At 40.6% G+C, this 18,750-nt stretch overlaps 1 protein-coding gene across 6 annotated transcripts in view; it reads left to right on the top strand.

Moving 5' to 3' along the window:
• Positions 1-18,750, top strand: part of LOC126248661 (rho GTPase-activating protein 190) — a 325,162-nt gene that overhangs the window by 215,086 nt on the left and 91,326 nt on the right. For all 6 annotated transcript variants that reach the window (XM_049949876.1, XM_049949875.1, XM_049949878.1 and 3 more), the window contains 2 exons: positions 36-162; positions 15,122-15,367. In XM_049949876.1, the coding sequence (XP_049805833.1) occupies positions 36-162; positions 15,122-15,367 (373 nt within the window). The remainder of the gene's footprint in view (positions 1-35; positions 163-15,121; positions 15,368-18,750) is intronic.

The following is an 18,750-nucleotide window of genomic DNA, read 5'->3' as shown; positions in this document are numbered from 1 at the left end:
TGCTTATTTTTCACTTTCATTTCTTTATATTTTAGGTCAAGGATGCTGTACCCGGCCTTTATTCTTCATATGATGGAGAGTATGCATATACTTTAGTGCAAGATGCTGTTGGAACCAACAATAAATCAAAACTGAGGCAGAGAAGAGAAAAGGGTCAACCCTGTGAGTACCATTTTGATAAAACTATCGGTATTTGGCTCTTCTTGTAGGAAGTCATTAAAAAACGACAGAATTACATCCAACAAATGATGTGAATGTAGCCTCATAATGTTAATATGCAGTTTTAAATAGATGTTCTGTACCTTCACATATACGGACAATGCAGTTCTTGAAAGGCAACAACAGTAGTCAGAGCAGACAATTATGCTTGCAGAATACAAAGAAATTGCCACAGGAAGAATGTTGGCCGGTCATAGATGTGGTGGCCTCATGTAAGAGCATGCCACTGCGCATTGGTTGAATGTCCATATGTGACCCAGGAAACATGGAAGCCACGGGGAAATATAACATGATAGTACGTCTCCAGCAAATGTTGAATTAGAGATGGACAGTGAGTTGAAGGAAATTCACATAATCCAGGCATGGTGCCTGGACTTAGAGAATTTGCTCTGGTGCTGTCACATTTAATACTTAGCTTTGCGTACCTTCTTTTAGTGAAACTTTCCAGTTTCTATAAACAGGAGTAGTTTATTTCTCAATATTTTGTTTGGATGAGCAGTACTACATTTATTTATATTTTCTTCACAGAGTTCCATTATTCGTTAACATATTTGATTAGCTATCAGTATGGTTAGCCAATTGAACAGACCTCCCCTGATATATTGTAATTCAGCTTATAGACCACTCGCTGGATGTGAGAATTTTTTTATAGTGCCAGGTGTGTGCAGTTGGTCATGGATTAGTGGAAGATAATTGTTGTTTGACTATGCAGCAACTGCACACTACAAATTATTGGAAAAGGTCACCCTTCTCTTGAAATATCGGACCTACGCAGCCCAACATCAAACAGAAAGACAGAATGGCTTTGAGAATACCTTGCATTACTTGAACAATCACTATGCAAACTAATGGTAGAACTGAGATCTGGAATGGACCCAGCAGTTTAATGGTGCCTGGAAAAGATATAAGAAATCAGAATGAGAAGCTGTAGATCCTGGGGTTAAGGCAGTCATCCCAGTAGGCAGTTAGAGTGGTGCAATAGTGGCAGCAGATGGCGCACAGAAGTAAAGCAGCAGATGGTGGTGTGAGGACATAGACGAAGCTCTGCAGCAGCAACAACGAGAGGACTCGGACAAAGCTATGCCACCAGATGGCATGCAGCAGCAGTAGAATGAGCAACAAGAACACCTGGGGTGAGTGCAACAGCGTAAAAGGCATGTCACATGACAAAGTGTTTCGTGTAATGGTACAGATGCACGAGAGTCACCCTGCCAGCAGTTTATTAATTTCTCTGAAGCACTCAAATTAATATCAAAAACCTTCAATAGCACTAAGAATATTCAAAATGTTTTTCTTGACCACTGCAATATTGAGTTTGAGCTCATAAATCCATAGGAGCACAACACACTCTTAAAATTTGTAAAAAAAAAACTACAATAGTTGGTGTGGCATGTGCAAAATTGCAGGTCAGAAATCTAAGCATCACTTGACAACACATGCATGCCATCCTGGTACAAAGTTAGATAAGAAAGGAGTGTCGGATTACTTTGTGTGTCAAATGTTTGTGAGTTGGCAAGAATGTGGAGAAAGCATAGCTTAGTGGTAGATGTGATGCAGCATCACGATAGAGAAGCCATCCATTGTACCATGCAAGAGTCAGAATTGGAAGGCAGCCTTGTGCTCATATGGAAGATGAGCAGAGCGGTGTTCTTCCTAGGGATCTACAATGATATTGATTCCCCCCAGGTTCCTCTTAATTGCGTGGAAAAGGACAGATAGTGAGGTGCTCGCAGTGTAACTTGACAGTACACAGAAGCATGTATGCACCGTCGAAGTTCATGACATGTTTCAAGTGTAAATGAACTGTACACTATGTGAGAGACTGTGCAGAGTGTGCCTACCATGCACAGAAGAAGAGTTAAGTGCAGGGAAACTTAGCAAGGGGTTTAATATTCCCACCAGTGGCCATTATTGATAGCAGGTCAGAGGTATTGCAGTTAACCACAATCAGGCACTGCCAGGGGTGCCAATGCCTGGTCATATGGATGAACCTGGACGCAGCACATTGCTTGGTGAAGCTCTTTTGATTCTCGCCTAGCTGCTATTAGAAATTGTCTTATGCCTTACTCAAAAAAATATTGACAGTTGACTACAAAACTATGACCGAGCTTGTAGAATTGGAATGCAAGAAGGCACAGAGAATCGCATAAGATTCATTGTGGATAGTGGGGCATCTATAAACCTAGTACGAAGTAGTAGCTTTAGGGATGGTGGAAGGTTAGCTGGAGGGGCTGTGGAATGTATAATCCGACTGATGGTATAAGAATTCGGGAATTGCTAATACAGTTGCAAAGGCAGAAGGAACTATAATCCACTGATTGCAAACGAGAAGCATAATGTGAGACATTGCTTCCACATAATCAGGGAAGATGTGGACCTTTCATTTGATGGGCTAGTGAGCAGAAACTTCTTTAAGGAAAATGGAGTCCTAATTAATTAGGCCATCAAAAGAGTGTGGATCCATAGGGAATGGTCAAAATGAAGACAGAGTAAGAATGTGATCTCCACAAAGTGTAGGTAAAGAAAAGAGATGGCTGTTTCGAAACAGGCTTTGATGCAAAGCGAAACACCCATAGAAAGTAGTAGCAACAGAAAGCAAACCATCTAACTATGACAGAACAGACAACCAGGATTGCCGGAGAGAAGTTGGAGACACAAGCAAAGCAAAAGAAGACTCGACGGTAGGGCCTCAACAGGAACGGATGTTTAGGTTAAGAGGAGGGGTGAATAGAATGAGAGAGGCATTTATACTGAAATAGGAGAACACCAAGGGCATGTACCTACTTGAGCCATTGGTAAAAATGCAGCCGAGAGAGTGCGTAATGAGTGTACTGAACACTACAAATGAGAGTGTGTCAATAGAACTCCCACAGTTGATAACTGAAGGAGTGCTGAAGCAGGGCTGATTCAGAATGAGCAACCTAAATTAAAACAAGCCACAATTGAAAGCACAAATAAGTATGCTGAAAGAAAATATCTGTGTTTTCATTAAAACACAAAAAAGAAAGTAGCCATTACAGAACTATGCACCACATATAGCGATATTTTTCAGGGTGATTTGTTCATGGCCCTATAGAATGCCACAAGCACAAAAATAGGCACTGTAGAAATAGATACAAAAAATGTTGGATGTTGATATCATAGCGGATGAAACTTTCCATTCATAATAATTCTTAAAGAGATGGATGCCAGTCAAAAACAAAAATAGTGTACGGTTGCTGACTGTAGGCAACTTAATGAAATCTTCCAGAATTCAATTTACCCATTACTGAGGATAGAAGAAATGCTTGACAGTCTAGGAAGGGCAAAATACTTCTCAATCCTTGATTTAACAAAAGGCTATTTGCAGGTCTTATTAGACCAAGAGTATCAAGAAAAGATGTCTTTTAGTTTGCTGTATGGGCATTACAAATACAGATGAATGCTCATGGCCCTTAAAACAGCTCCAAGTATGTTTCAGAAATTGATGACCTCTGTGTAGACATGGTTATAAGCTGACAAATTTCTCATCTACTTGGATGACATAGTGATATTTGGCTTCTCCTTAGAGGAACATAATGTGTGACTAATGGAAGTGTTTAAAAGGCTTAGACTCCACTGTCTAAAGCTACAGGTTGACAAAAGTGAATTTTTGCGAAATGAAGTGTGTTATTTGTGTGCTATCCTGTCAGCCAAGGGTTTGATGCCAGACCCACCGTAATCAGCGCAGATGCCAATCAGATTTCTATATGGGCAATATTAAGTCAAGGAAAGTTTGGAAACAACCTACCAGTCAATAAGCCTCGAGGACACTGAATGAAGCAAAAATAGGATGCAGTATTGTTGAGAGGGAGATCTTAGCCATTTGTTAGGCAGTCATATTCTTTAGACCATACATCTTTGGCAGAAAGTTTGTGATATTTGCTGACCATAAACCTGTAATGTGGGTAGCTAGTATTTCGCACAAGTTGACCAGGTTAATGAGGAGTATGACTATCTGATAATGTATACGAGTGACAAATGAAATCAAGTGGCTGGCACAATCCTCCCCAGCTCTCCCCCACCCCTCCACCACTCCCTCCCCCCCTCCCTCGCCCACTTCCTCTCCCTCTGAATTCATTGAAAGGCAGGATGTTGATACCACACCATGACAACATGGAAAAAGCAAACATTTATAGTGTAACTTAGAGAGTAGTGAGTTGTTTCAACTGCTGGAGTAGAAAGAGAAATTTGAGCGAGCAGAGATTCTCACTAGGCGAGAAATGGAATTTTGTAATGGAAGATTGGTAGTACTGAACATGAATGCAGCAGAATTTCAAAGTGTGGAACATGTGTTACAGTGGAGCTGGGAAACGTTGAAAAAGCACAAGGTGTAGTTGGACAATTGGTATGACATAAAATATGTACAAGAAAATGAGAAATTTTGAATTTTGTGAGCAAAATAAGTAAAATATTGTTACTTTAAGGTGAAAATAGATGTTGCAGAAGTGGAACAAAAACAGCTGTTCAGACTTCCAAAGGAGAAAGTGACAATTGTTAAAGTAACCTTACATAGTTTTAATCCAACAGTCAGCTCCACAGCAGTAAGTGAAGCAGTTACAATGCAGGAAATGAAACAACTGAGCCTACACAGGACAGAAAATATTTGAAGCCAAAATGTTGCAACTAGTCTGAGAAGTTCCACAAGACTGCTTTCAGGACCTAATTGTATTAACCCTTTACTATATTCTTGGCATAATTTATTACTCCACACATTGCCCTTTTGTTTACAGTTCCATACCGATCACAGCATTGGCACTTGATATCTATGTAATCTTAGTACTCTGTGTGCTTTTTCATTGTGCAGGTGCTTGCTAAGTAGCGTCCATTTATTTTCATAGGGACCAGTTGGGGTGGAAATCTACCCCACAAGGCTATAAAGACTTCTTATTTTTCATCATAAATTGTTTTAGACAGAATGGAGTGGCATTCGAGTGATGATCAGATTTTGGAGTTATTTGTAGCTAGTGAAGACTGACCCATTGGATACACTAGATTCGCAGTCAAGTTTAGCAGCAGTGAAACAGAAACATTTGATCATGGGACTGACAGTGAACTGGAGAACTATAAGAGGCAGAAGAAGAGAATTTTTACAAAGAAAATCAAGAAATAGTAAGACAATGTGGTTATTTTTGTGGAAAAAAGTGTTATAAATTATCCAAAACTGCCCCAGCATCATCTAGAACAAGATATAAATTGTAACTTACTTACCGGGTCTCGAAGGTTCTGCAAAAAGAAAAAGAAAATAAAAAAAATGCTAACTTGCCACCTGTTGAGTCATGGTCTTCTCTCGTTGCCAACAATATAGTAGCTTATATAATAGAACAAACCAATGAAAAAGATAACAGAACTTTTAGAAAAGACTGCGAGTTGTGCATTTCCTGTTTATAGTAACCGTGTTAATGAAGCTGAAATGAAGCCCTTCCTAGGGATATTATGAGAAGCAGTCAAAAGAAAATAGAACACCTGCCACAATGAGACCATGGAATGGTTTCATCCAAAAATAATCACAGACATTTATCCCACTGGGAGACAAGACAATCAATTCCTATTTTGTACAATGTGGTTGGCCACTGGTGGATCCACAACTAAATACACTCTTGCATGTCCTCACCCAATTGAAACCAATGTTCATACATGTCTTTCTTCTATTTACAATGGTGTTGCAAGTGATGGGCAACATGCAATCAATCAAAGTCCTTCGCTGTATACAAGGTCCATGTAAGCAATTGATATGGATCACACTGCTATCGTAGTGCTCTCCTAGTATTGTGCTAATACTGTGCGGCCAAGGCTGGAAGGAGCGGCACTTAGATTCTCTTCAGCGAGAGGGCACTCCTGTCGTGGTGCGGTCCTTGTCAGCGGGCTATTGGCTGACCTCGTCTCACAGCCTGCTTTGCTCTTGCGATCTTCATCTTCATGCCATCGCTTGTTGATACCCCGGAACATCCACAATCAGTGCACGGTGTATGAAGACACTTTGCAGAAACTGTGAAGTACCATATAAAGTCAAAACGCTCAGGAATACTGTTGGTTGTAATCATTTTGTTGCATGAAACTGCCCCCCCCCCCCCCCCACTGCCAATTGGACAAAGGCCACACTTCAGCAATTTGTTTGTGAAACACTGCAACATCCCCTGTACAACCTTGCTATTTTGCCATGTGTTTTTCACATCTTCGGTGACCAGAAGGAAGACGCGTGCACATCAGTTTCAATCAGACGAGTACATGCAAGAGTGGTTGCAGTTGTGGATCCTTCAGTGACCAGCTACATTTCACAAAACAGGAACTGATCATCCCAGTGTGACAAATGTCGTAACACCTGTGATGATTACTTTTGAATGGAACCATTCCACAGTCCTGTTGTGGTGGGTGTTCGGTTTTCATTTGACTTCCCTTTTATTTCTTATTGGTATATCTGAATCTAATCATGAAAATGTATGAACCTTATGGGCTATCAATGGAACAGGATGTAATGTTTTCAAAGCTATAATGAATTAAAACAGGTTTTAATTCATTTTGTCTGCTATGAGATTTGATGACATAAAGACATGAGAAGCCTGAAAGGGTTTGACTATCAAGCTCTTATTTTCTATGAGTTTGATAAGTTTACAGAAAACTGTGAAGCCTCTTATATTTACTCCAAATATGCAACTGTATATGAAATGTTAGTGCCTTTCAGATGACATTGTTTCTGTCAATACTGAAATCAAAGCCTGGACAATACAGTTTGCAAATTGTGTGCTTATGCAATGCAAAGACTCATTACTTATTGTCAGCTTTTCTACATTCAGGTAAAGGACAGATATCATCGAGAAATAATTCACAATCACTCCCCACAAAAAGCATTCTAAAGTTGATAGAACGTATTTTTCAGAGAAACAGGAACATTACTGGTGACAGTAGATGCTTTGAAACAATGTGGGCTTACTTATGTCAGAATAGTGCAAAAAATAAGTAAGTAAAGAAATAAATGAGCAATTCCTGGAGAGTTTCAGCCACAAAAATCCGTATGATTTGACTCATCATTGTTTGGATTCATTTATGGTATCTTATATACCAAAAAGGAATAACAGTTGTTCTAGTATCATTGATGCACCACACACCAGAGGTTAATTCATAATCTCCCAAACCTGTAATTATCAAATTTTATAATTTAACTAAAGGCGGTGTGGATGCACTTGATTAGGAAAGTGCAAATTATTCATTGCTGAGAAGATCTAGGCATTGGCCAACAATGGTATTTGGAGCATTGCACTACACGCCGGAAGTGGCTACAAGGGTAGCAGAGTACGTGTGGAGTGCACATGGGGGTTTTTTAGGTTAGAGAAATCCCTCCCTAGGCCCGATAAGACGCCTCCTGAGACGCGGCAAGGTAGGAGTAGGCAAAATGCAACAGGGAATAACAGTATTAATGTGCTAATAGTAAACTGCAGGAGCGTCTATAGAAAGGTCCCAGAACTGCTCTCATTAATAAACGGTCACAACGCCCATATAGTACTAGGGACAGAAAGTTGGCTGAAACCAGACGTTAACAGTAATGAAATCCTAAACTCAGATTGGAATGTATACCGCAGAGACAGGCTGGACAGTGAAGGGGGAGGCATGTTTATAGCGATAAGAAGTGCAATAGTATCGAAGTAAATTGACGGAGATCCGAAATGTGAAATGATTTGGGTGAAGGTCACGGTTAAGGTAGGCTCAGACATGGTAATTGGATGTCTCTATAGGCCCCCTGGCTCAGCAGCTGTTGTGGCTGAGCACCTGAAGGATAATTTGGAAAATATTTCGAGTAGATTTCCCCACCATGTTATAGTTCTGGGTGGAGATTTTAATTTGCCGGATATAGACTGGGAGACTCAAACGTTCATAACGGGTGGCAGGGACAAAGAATACAGTGAAATGTTTTTAAGTGCTTTATCTGAAAACTACCTTGAGCAGTTAAACAAAGAACCGACTCGTGGCGATAACATATTAGACCTTCTGGTGACAAACAGACCCGAACTATTTGAAAGAGTTAACGCAGAACAGGGAATCAGCGATCATAAAGCGGTTACGGCATCGATGGTTTCAGCCGTAAATAGAAATATTAAAAAAGGTAGGAAGATTTTTCTGTTTAGCAAAAGTGACAAAAAGCAGATTACAGAGTACCTGACGGCTCAACACAAAAGTTTTGTCTCACGTACAGATAGTGTTGAGGATCAGTGGACAAAGTTCAAAACCATCGTACAATATGCGTTAGATGAGTATGTGCTAAGCAAGATCGTAACAAATGGAAAAGAGCCACCGTGGTACAACAACCGAGTTAGAAAACTGCTGCGGAAGCAAAGGGAACTTCACAGCAAACATAAACATAGCCAAAGCCTTGCAGACAAACAAAAATTACGCGAAGCGAAATGTAGTGTGAGGAGGGTTATGCGAGAGGCGTTCAATGAAGAAAGTAAAGTTCAATGTATTAACTTGGCAGAAAATCCAAAGAAATTTTGGTCTTATGTCAAAGCGGTAGGTGGATCAAAACAAACTGTCCAGACACTCTGTGACCAAAATGGTACTGAAACAGAGGATGACAGACTAAAGGCCAAAATACTAAATGTCTTTTTCCAAAGCTGTTTCACAGAGGAAGACTGCACTGTAGTTCCTTCTCTAGATTGTCACACAGATGACAAAATTGTAGATATCGAAATAGATGACAGAGGGATAGAGAAACAATTAAAATCGCTCAAAAGAGGAAAGGCCGCTGGACCTGATGGGATACCAGTTCGATTTTACACAGAGTGCGCGAAGGAACTTGCCCCCCCTTCTTGCAGCAGTGTACCGTAGGTCTCTAGAAGAGCGTAGCGTTCCAAAGGATTGGAAAAGGGCACAGGTCATCCCCATTTTCAAGAAGAGACGTCAAACAGATGTGCAGAACTATAGACCTATATCTCTAACATCGATCAGTTGCAGAATTTTGGAACACGTATTATGTTCGAGTATAATGACTTTTCTGGAGACTAGAATTCTACTCTGTAGGAATAAGCATGGGTTTCGAAAAAGACGGTCATGTGAAACCCAGTTCGCGCTATTCGTCCACAAGACTCAGAGGGCCATAGACACGGGTTCCCAGGTAGATGCCGTGTTTCTTGACCTCCACAAGGCGTTCGATACAGTTCCCCACAGTCGTTTAATGAACAAAGTAAGAGCATATGGACTATCAGACCAATTGTGTGATTGGATTGAAGAGTTCCTAGATAACAGAACGCAGCATGTCATTCTCAATGGAGAGAAGTCTTCCGAAGTAAGAGTGATTTCAGGTGTGCCGCAGGGGAGTGTCATAGGACCGTTGCTATTCACAATATACATAAATGCCCTGGTGGATGACATCGGAAGTTCACTGAGGCTTTTTGCAGATGATGCTGTGGTGTATCGAGAGATTGTAACAATGGAAAATTGTACTGAAATGCAGGAGGATCTGCAGCGAATTGATGCATGGTGCAGGGAATGGCAATTGAGTCTCAATGTAGACAAGTGTAATGTGCTGCGAATACATAGAAAGAAAGATCCCTTATCATTTCGCTACAAAATAGCAGGTCAGCAACTGGAAGCAGTTAATTCTATAAATTATCTGGGAGTACGCATTAGGAGTGATTTAAAATGGAATGATCTTATAAAGTTGATCGTCGGTAAAGCAGATGCCAGACTGAGATTCATTGGAAGATTCCTAAGGAAATGCAATCCGAAAACAAAGGAAGTAGGTTACAGTACGCTTGTTCGCCCACTGCTTGAATACTACTCAGCAGTGTGGGATCTGTACCAGATAGGGTTGATAGAAGAGAGAGAGAAGATCCAACGGAGAGCAGCGCACTTCGTTACAGGATCATATAGTAATCGCGAAAGCGTTACGGATATGATAGATAAACTCCAGTGGAAGACTCTGCAGAAGAGACGCTCAGTAGCTCGGTACGGGCTTTTGTTAAAGTTTCGAGAACTTACCTTCACCAAAGAGTCAAGCAGTATATTGCTCCCTCCTAAGTATATCTCGCGAAGAGACCATGAGGATAAAATCAGAGATATTAGAGCCCACACAGAAGCATACCGACAATCCTTCTTTCCGTTAACAACACGAGACTGGAATAGAAGGGAGAACCGATAGAGGTACTCAGGGTACCCTCCGCCACACACCGTCATGTGGCTTGCGGAGTATGGATGTAGATGTAGATTTACAGTAGACAGTTTCATCATGTAGACAGCATCAAATGAGAAAAGCAATATGATGCACTGAGATTTTATAAAACAACTCAACATGGCATTGATCAAAGCAAATTTGAAAAAGAGTAAAATGAATTCCAAAAATTATCCTAGCAACTTGAAGTTCTGTTGCAAAAAATTTAAAACTGATAGCATGGTTCGCAGATCTGCACTGCAAGCCCAAGCTTGACCGAGTCAGCCAGAAAAGTCAAAGATGTCACAATGCCACTTATGTTTACAAAAACTACTGAAAAATGTTTTAAATGTCAAAAATATTGAAAAAAGTGTGTCTTCACTGTGGTCTATGAAAATAATTGCTCAGTTGATTCATTCATGTACCTACCGTAATTTTTCGGTTTTTTAAATTGGGACTCATTTTCTTCTTTATAGTTTATGTAACTAATCATTATTTGATCACAAATCATGTTCCTGAACACTGTGAAAGTAAATTTTCTTTGTTTTTTAAGTTAATTTTAAAATGTTTGTTTAAGAAGGCAGTGTTAATGTAGAAGTATTAGTTTTTGGTTTGATAATGTTTTCTCTCGTAATAAAGATTGATTTTTCATAAATAAAAGCCATTGATTCCTTAATAGTAGTTTAGAGAAACAGAAGTAAATAGGCTTCAGTTGGTTTTGGTTTTTCGGGTCAAAAACTATCCCACAAAATAACTAACATCAGTCTAAATGGTGAGTGCAGTTAAGGGTTAAACAAGAATCTGTGAACACCAATGAGTAATAATGAATGGTTGTTTATTTCCCCAATGGATGAATGCATAACCACACCTGTCACGAAGGTAAGCCCACAGATACTGTGCTCCGAGGTACAAGAAAGTTAAAATTTCTAGGTAAATGTTGGGGATATGCTGCTCATATTGTGATGTAGTCTGAGCATATAATGTGAACAAGAATGACATGCCAAACTTGAAGATGGAAATTGCCTGCTGCGTAGTAAATAATGAAAGAAAAAAATATCAACTGGAACTGCCAATACAGCATGTGGTTAGGCAGTTAGATGACCTAACAGCTGCATTGCGTAAGCTTGATGAACTGAAAATTGAAGTTGAATTTCAGGAGAGAAGTGCCTTCAGCAACTTCTTGATCAATCGTTTCTCTTTCTAGAGTTACTTGGGCTCTGGTATAGTATTTATAGTGATTATATGCTGTCATTGTAGATACTGTAAGTGTTGTAAGGACTGTTCTTAACTTGTGTTCAAGACAAGAGGTGACAATTGCTACGGAAAAATGTGTTACAAACACTATTGTGAATCAGTGCCCAGACATGTGCGAAGTGATGTTAGAAATTTGAGAGGCATGGACAATTCATTGTAACTAAAATGAGTAAACCTTAAAAGCAAAATTGTTATTATGGTGGAAAGTGTCCCTTTATTGTAAAGTGAATGTGTATCTGTTTCAGGTAATAGAATTGTAATCATGGTAGGAAGTTTCCACGTATTGTAAAGTAAGTAAATGTGTATCTCTTCCAGGAAAGGGTTTGTAATCAGAGTAGTGTTTATCATTGTAAACCAGTTATGTATTTCTTTCAGATAACCAAATAAAACTTGTGCAACAATATGTAGTAATTGAGGAGAGCACCTAAAAATTTTTCTCCATGGCGGGAGGGGGAGATGTCACATACATGGACAATGCAGTGCCTAAAAGGCAATGACAGTAGCCAGAGCAAACAATCATCGTTGCAGAATACAAAGAAAACGCAAGAGGAAGGACGTTAGCCAAATGTAGATATGACTCCATGTGGTAAAGTGCCATTGGGCATTGGCTAGATGTGCATACGTAGCCTAGGAAGCACTGCACCCACAACAGAATATAAAGTAATGGTGCGTTGCTGGTGAGGGTTCAATTAGTAATGGAACAGTGAATCAGAGGGACCCCGTATTGGTCATGCCTGGGCCTGGAATTGTATTTCACTCAGATAAGCAGTAAAGTTTATCGTTCAAGTTTTGCCTCCTAAATTTGTTCATATTTCGTTTACTGAGTTCCATAGTTCTTCAAAATATTTGATTACCCAACAGCACAGTTAGCCAATTATATGGACCACTTCTCTCTGGATGCAACAGTACTTTTATCCAAAATTGGACTAGGGAAACCCACAGGGCTCCTAACAAAAAACATCATAAAATTTTGAAAGGTAAGGACACACAACATTAAAGGAATTGTTGTTAAAAATGACATTTTACAGTTACCCACAACTACTACAACAAATTTTCAAAAAGTAAGGCCTGCAGCTCAAATGTTTACATAAATCCACAAGAAGCCATAATGTCTCACACTGTTCTAGGAGTCATTTAAAAAATACTGGGCATGGATGTCAAGTACCCTGCCTTTCTTCATCAGGTATGTTTCATTAGTCTGATTAAAGACGTAGGCTTGTTCGTATGTTAACAAATACTGCACTCTGCCTGTGAAATTATTTGTAACAGTGATGCTCTGGCACATATTCTGTGGAGAGTGAAGTGAAGCAAAGTTATATAGAGCACATGTTTTTGATGCCTCAAACATAATTGACTAGCCCATTAGTCAGAATTTACAAATTCTATTGTAGCAACGTGTTAATGGTAGCGATGTTGGGGAGATGAGTGCACATTGTAATTGCAAACAACACCAGTCCCAACAAGCCACCACAACCCACAGTGATATGGAGAAGTATCTGTAAGTAGTTTTGTGAAGTATTTATGAAGATTCAAGATTGCAAAGGCATCCACAGCAACAGCTGCCCAAACACTGATACATTATAACTTTGTACACCTTTGGTTACAATGATTTTATCAAGACAGGCAGTGTAGTGTTGATTGAAAGTGATCTTTTTGATGAATTTCACTTCAGTTTATGATGAGGTAATTTGTTTGAAAAAATATGGAAGTAAAGCTGTGTCCCAGAGTGGATTGACTAGTTTCAACCTGAACAATCACAAGGCAAGGGGGATTTATATGTCAATAGGGTATCATAGACATTCCCAACTGTCATATCGCACACACACACATTCAAGACCTGTTTGATTCAATACTACTAGCAACCTGCCCAGGTTCGCACAGGTAGCATTTAGTATCTATGTCCAGATGATTTGTCTGGTGTAGTGGTAATAAATTATATATACAAACCCTCCTCATGAATCAGTCTGTCTATTTGTGGAAACTATCAAAATCCCTTCAGTAGTTCCTGAGATTAGGCTTCTCATACAGACAGAAAAATGTGTTGGGGACTTTAATTTAGTAATATTTATAGATGGTGTATGGAGGCTCTTACTCAGTAACTTAATGCATTGAATGTGTTCACAGTTGTAAATAAGGAGAACCATCAGCTGTAGAGTGGAATGATGACAATGAAAATTTGTGCTGGACCGGAACTCGAACCCAGATTTCCCGCTTATCGCAAGCGGTCGCCTTACCATTTGACTATCCGTGTGTGTCTCATGGCCATAAATTGTCAACCATGTGTCTACGACCTGTACTCGTACATCCATTATGTATATTCCTGCACACGTCAGATGTTGTACTTGAAAGTCGCTTGCCTGGTATTGGTAGAGAAATACGGTACTGCAATGCCTGTGGTATTCTGATTACGATGCAAAGTTCCTTTGGACATGTGTATGTGTCCAAAGGAACATCTGATGGTTGTCCTTATTCGCAATTGCGAATACATTTAGTGTATTTCATAACAGCTGTAGTTGCTGCAGTGCCTTTTCCTTTGGACTTGCATACATGTTCAAAGGAACTTTGCATCGTAATCAGAATAACAGAATATCATATAACTTAATGCTCTGTTGGCGTCTACCCCTAACTACATGGCGTCATTGCAATTTGAAGTGATAGTGACTGCACAGAGCATTCTCAGTCTATGAGTTAATTAGCCTGTTTCTCAAGTGTCTGTAATGGTATCAAGTAATAGTTCGAGAGTATCACAACACTTTCTTCAGTGTGACGATTTAAAGCCATCAAACTTATTCTAAATTATCACACTGTGATATATTCTTTGGAATGGTTGTTTCCATGTTATTGGATTGGCCTCTAAGTATTCATTATATGCAACTGTTTCTAGTGAATATTATGAAGCCGGGATACCCACCTGCAGCTTATAGATATGGCACATTTTATCATTATCTTATTCATGACAAAGCACTTTTTCAAATTTTTATATGTTCTCAGAGTCTTTCGTGATGGCGTGTCTGAATAGGATCTTTACAGTTTTCAAGCAATGTCAATTTGAATTAAATTCTCGATTTTTGTTTATGTATACCAGTGGAAATCCATGCCAGCCCCAGTAGCCAGTGGGTTTTACTCCTGATGACGATGTGGGAGATAGTCATCGAAAGCTCAAGAATTTTATTCAAACTGACGTGTCTTGAAAACTGAGAAGCTTTTATTCAATTTTTTCTTGTTTCAGAACCTTGAATTTGCATTTGCTAGCAATCCCAGCTACCACATATCAATACTCCACCTTGACTGTGCATGTAAACTGAAAGATGCGGTTAGTATTGCGTGAATATTATGACTCATTGCTGCTCTACATTATTATTAGGATACTAGTGGTCAGGCTGGGAGAACTGTGATAGTTGATTATAGATGAGTCATTTCTCTTTGCATGCTATAATGATGGCTCGCGTGATATAAATTTCATGTGTAATGTGCAATTTTCTCTTCCAGCATATTCCGATTCTGACAGTGACTGGAGTTCTCTTGAACGAAGGCAGAGAGCAGCAGATGCCTACTGCAAAGTAAATCGAAAGCCTACTCCACATAAAAGGATGCGAAAGAAACGTACAGCCATCCCTGTTCCAACACCTAGAGTGCCATCTTCTCAACCATCAGTAACTGCTGAAAATCTTAATATAGCCAACTACCAATTGAAAGATGAACAGTCACGCTGTGCATGTGATTCCAGTGAAAAAGGTAGGTTCATAACACCTTAAAATATTCTGATGCTAATCATACTGGTTGTTGTAATTCTATTTCCTTACATTTCCACTTTCAGATATTATGTATTCAATAACAAAATATACAGTACAATGCTACTTATATTCTCAATATCAGTATTCATTTATTTTTATTTATATTGTCTATTAAATATTTGTCAGAAGTTTTGTCATACATCAGTCTTCTTGAGAATATTTCCTTAGTGAAAACTGATGAAATGTTAGGAGTGATATGACTTACTGCAAATATCAGTGTCCTCACAAAACTTAAAAGAAAAATCTAAAAATTGTAAATTACTGGGACTGTAATTATGCTGATAGCAGCTTAAAATGCTGGCATGGGATCTCATACTTCTCAACCTAAAAAATTCTTCTTTGGAAGCTCATTAGGGTTACCTTCTCATACACAGTTACATGTATGAATATTTTGACATCTTCAGGGTTCATATTCATGGTGAAGGCAAGGCAGAGCAGCCACTTGTAATTTTATTGTTGTATTATTTTAATGCAAAAATTATAATATTTGGGAATTTCTGTGGGTTGTCAGACAATCTCAGCACTAACCAATCAGGAAATTATTGTCCCATGTTAGTTGCCGTCATTTTTATAAGTCAAAATTCTGATTTTTCTTTATCTCTTATGTACTGTGTTTGCAACTCGTGTAACACTTACAGAATGATGTGCATACACACTATCTGATCAAAAGTATCTGGGCACCTATTATTGGACATTAATGTTGGGTGTTTCTACACTTAACCATTGACAGCTTGAACTCTGTAGCCCCGCTTCGAATGAGCTGTCTGAATAACTGGGGGAATGGCAGCTCATTCTTTCTCAAGAGTCGAAACCAGAAAAGGTAGTGATCTTGAACACTGGGGTCTGAAATGAATGACATTCTAACTGTTCTCAAAGTCATTCCATTGGGTTCAAGCCGGGACTCTGGGCAGGCCATTCCATTTCAGGAATGTTATTGTCCACTAACTGTTGCCTCACAGATGGTGCTTTACAACAGGGTCCGTTGTCATGCTGATAAGTCTTTGTCACAGAATTGTACAAAGTGCACACAGCTGTAAAATGTGTTCATATCCTTCTGCATTTAATATTTTCTTAAGCGCAACAAGGGACCACACCATAACCACGAAAAGCACACCCTGCGGGCTTTCAAATAACTACGCACCCTCAGACTCTGAGTTGCGATATTAAATGTTTTGGCTGGTTTTGTTGTCTAGGGGCTGGGATATGTAGTTGCCGCATTATAGGTCAAATACTGCTGAGTCTACAGTACACTATAAGAATACGCACATGAATCGAATGGTCAAAGGTTTCTATCACTCAGCAATTGCGAATTATGAAAGTAGCATATAAATTTATGAATGAAAGATTGCAATTTAATAAAATCTGCAGGTACTATCTTAACGACTTTAAATGATGAGTAAGATAGAAGTACTTTTGAGAATGCGGTATATTTCTGCAAAACACTTATTGGTGTCAATGGTACAGCAATTAAATAAAATATAAGTTGAATAACAGGGAAACAATAGATTCCTACTGCACGTAAATAGTTATGAACAACAACAAAGCTCACGAGATATTCACTTCTAAACGCATACTACGTCTTCACTGTAGAAACCTCGGAAATCTAACAAGTGCATAAGTCAGCACTACGAAATATTTCTATCTGCCGCGACCACGCATAAACTGCTCCACACTCTCCAAGTCCCTCTCGCAACTGTGCGTCCATTGCGACGTTGCGTCCAGCACCTCCCGTCCTGTCCCTTGTGCCACACTCTCCGAACTGCCCCTGTCCTCTCTCATCCTACCAGCAACCTGTTATAATGTCAAGTTGGACAAATATATTTCTAGGACGACACAATACATGTAAGTCACACAGCAAGTAAACAAGGTAAGACGAGTGTACACCATAACAGTCAAATCTGCACTGAGTCCAAGTCTAGCGGCCGCTGGCTGGCTGGCCGCTCAGGTGGCACGGCTGCTGCATGGCTGGCAGACAGCGCCGCATGTAGACGACGTGCGTAACTGCGCGGCAGCACTTTGAAAGATCGGCGAGTCACAGCACTTCTCCCCCCTTTGAATTTTTTGCACTGGTCTTGATGGAGGTGGCCTGTAGATTGCTAACGTCCATAGGTGTTGTTTGACTGGCCGTAAAGTCTCGAGGAGGAGGCTTCCCGTACGGACGGAAGTGTCCCCGATGATAACGGGTCGAGATGACAGGAGACGTAGGGGTCGAATCTGCTGGGGCCTCGTGCACCAATCTGCCCTTTGCAGCAAGTCCAGTTGTTATAACAGGAGACATGGGCGATGTGTCGGCGTCCATAGGAGGAGGAGGTGAGTAGAGTTGCTCCGACAGATGATGGTCATCCTGTTCCTGCATGGGCACGTCTCCTGGTGGCGTCCGTTATTGTGCTGGCACTGAGATGATGGTGAGAGGGCTGCATTGTGAGTAATGGGAGATGCCAAGATCCCGAGCATCAGGTAGAGCCGAAGGTGGTGTAGCGGCATTCGGAACAGGCGTTGCCGGCACACGAGGCCGAAGCTGGTCCGAATGACGCACTGCAACACCCATGTCCGTCTGGATTTCATACAGGCGTCGGCCACGGTGTCGTAAGATCTGGCCAGGACTCCATTTTGGCCGCCTGCCATATCCCCGTACCCATACAAGGTCGCCAGCGGTGAACCGGCCAAGCAAAGGCACCCACGACCATGAGGTGGAAGGCCGCAGAAGATGAAGTAGCGTGCGGGGCTGTCGGCCATCTAAGAGCTCAGCCGGGCTGTGGTCGGCCGTGGGGGTGAAACGGTAAGAAGCCAGAAATTGGAGAAGCGCATCATCAGCAGCAGAAGAAGTCAGGAGTTTCCTCATCTGAGCCTTAAATGTGCGGACCAGTCGTTCAGCCTCACCGTTTGACTGTGGATGGAACGGAGGGGCCATGACATGCATGACGCAGTGACGAGCACAAAAATCCGCAAAATTGGAAGTGGCAAATTGCGGACCATTATCAGTAACAAGAGTAGAGGGAAGGCCTTCCAAAGAGAAAATGCGAGCTAGAGCATTGGTGGTTGCCGCGGTGGTAGGCGACGTGCAACGGACAATGAAAGGAAAGTTAGAGTAGGCGTCAATAACTAGAAGCCAATAAGTACCTGAAAAAGGTCCCGCGAAGTCAGCATGAATACGCTTCCAGGGCTTCTCAGGCGAAGACCACGGTGACAAAGATGACTTTGGGGCGGCGGCCTGTGACACACAAGGGCCGCAGGCAGCAACCATGTGTGTGATTTCAGAGTCGATGCCGGGCCAGTACACATGACGGCGCGCCAGATATTTTGTGCAAGAGACACCCCAGTCCC

This window comes from Schistocerca nitens, chromosome 3, assembly GCF_023898315.1.
Source record: "Schistocerca nitens isolate TAMUIC-IGC-003100 chromosome 3, iqSchNite1.1, whole genome shotgun sequence".
Taxonomy (NCBI): Eukaryota; Metazoa; Arthropoda; class Insecta; order Orthoptera; family Acrididae; genus Schistocerca; species Schistocerca nitens.
Note: the sequence above shows the minus strand (reverse complement) of the source record. Positions and strands in the feature narration are given on the sequence as shown.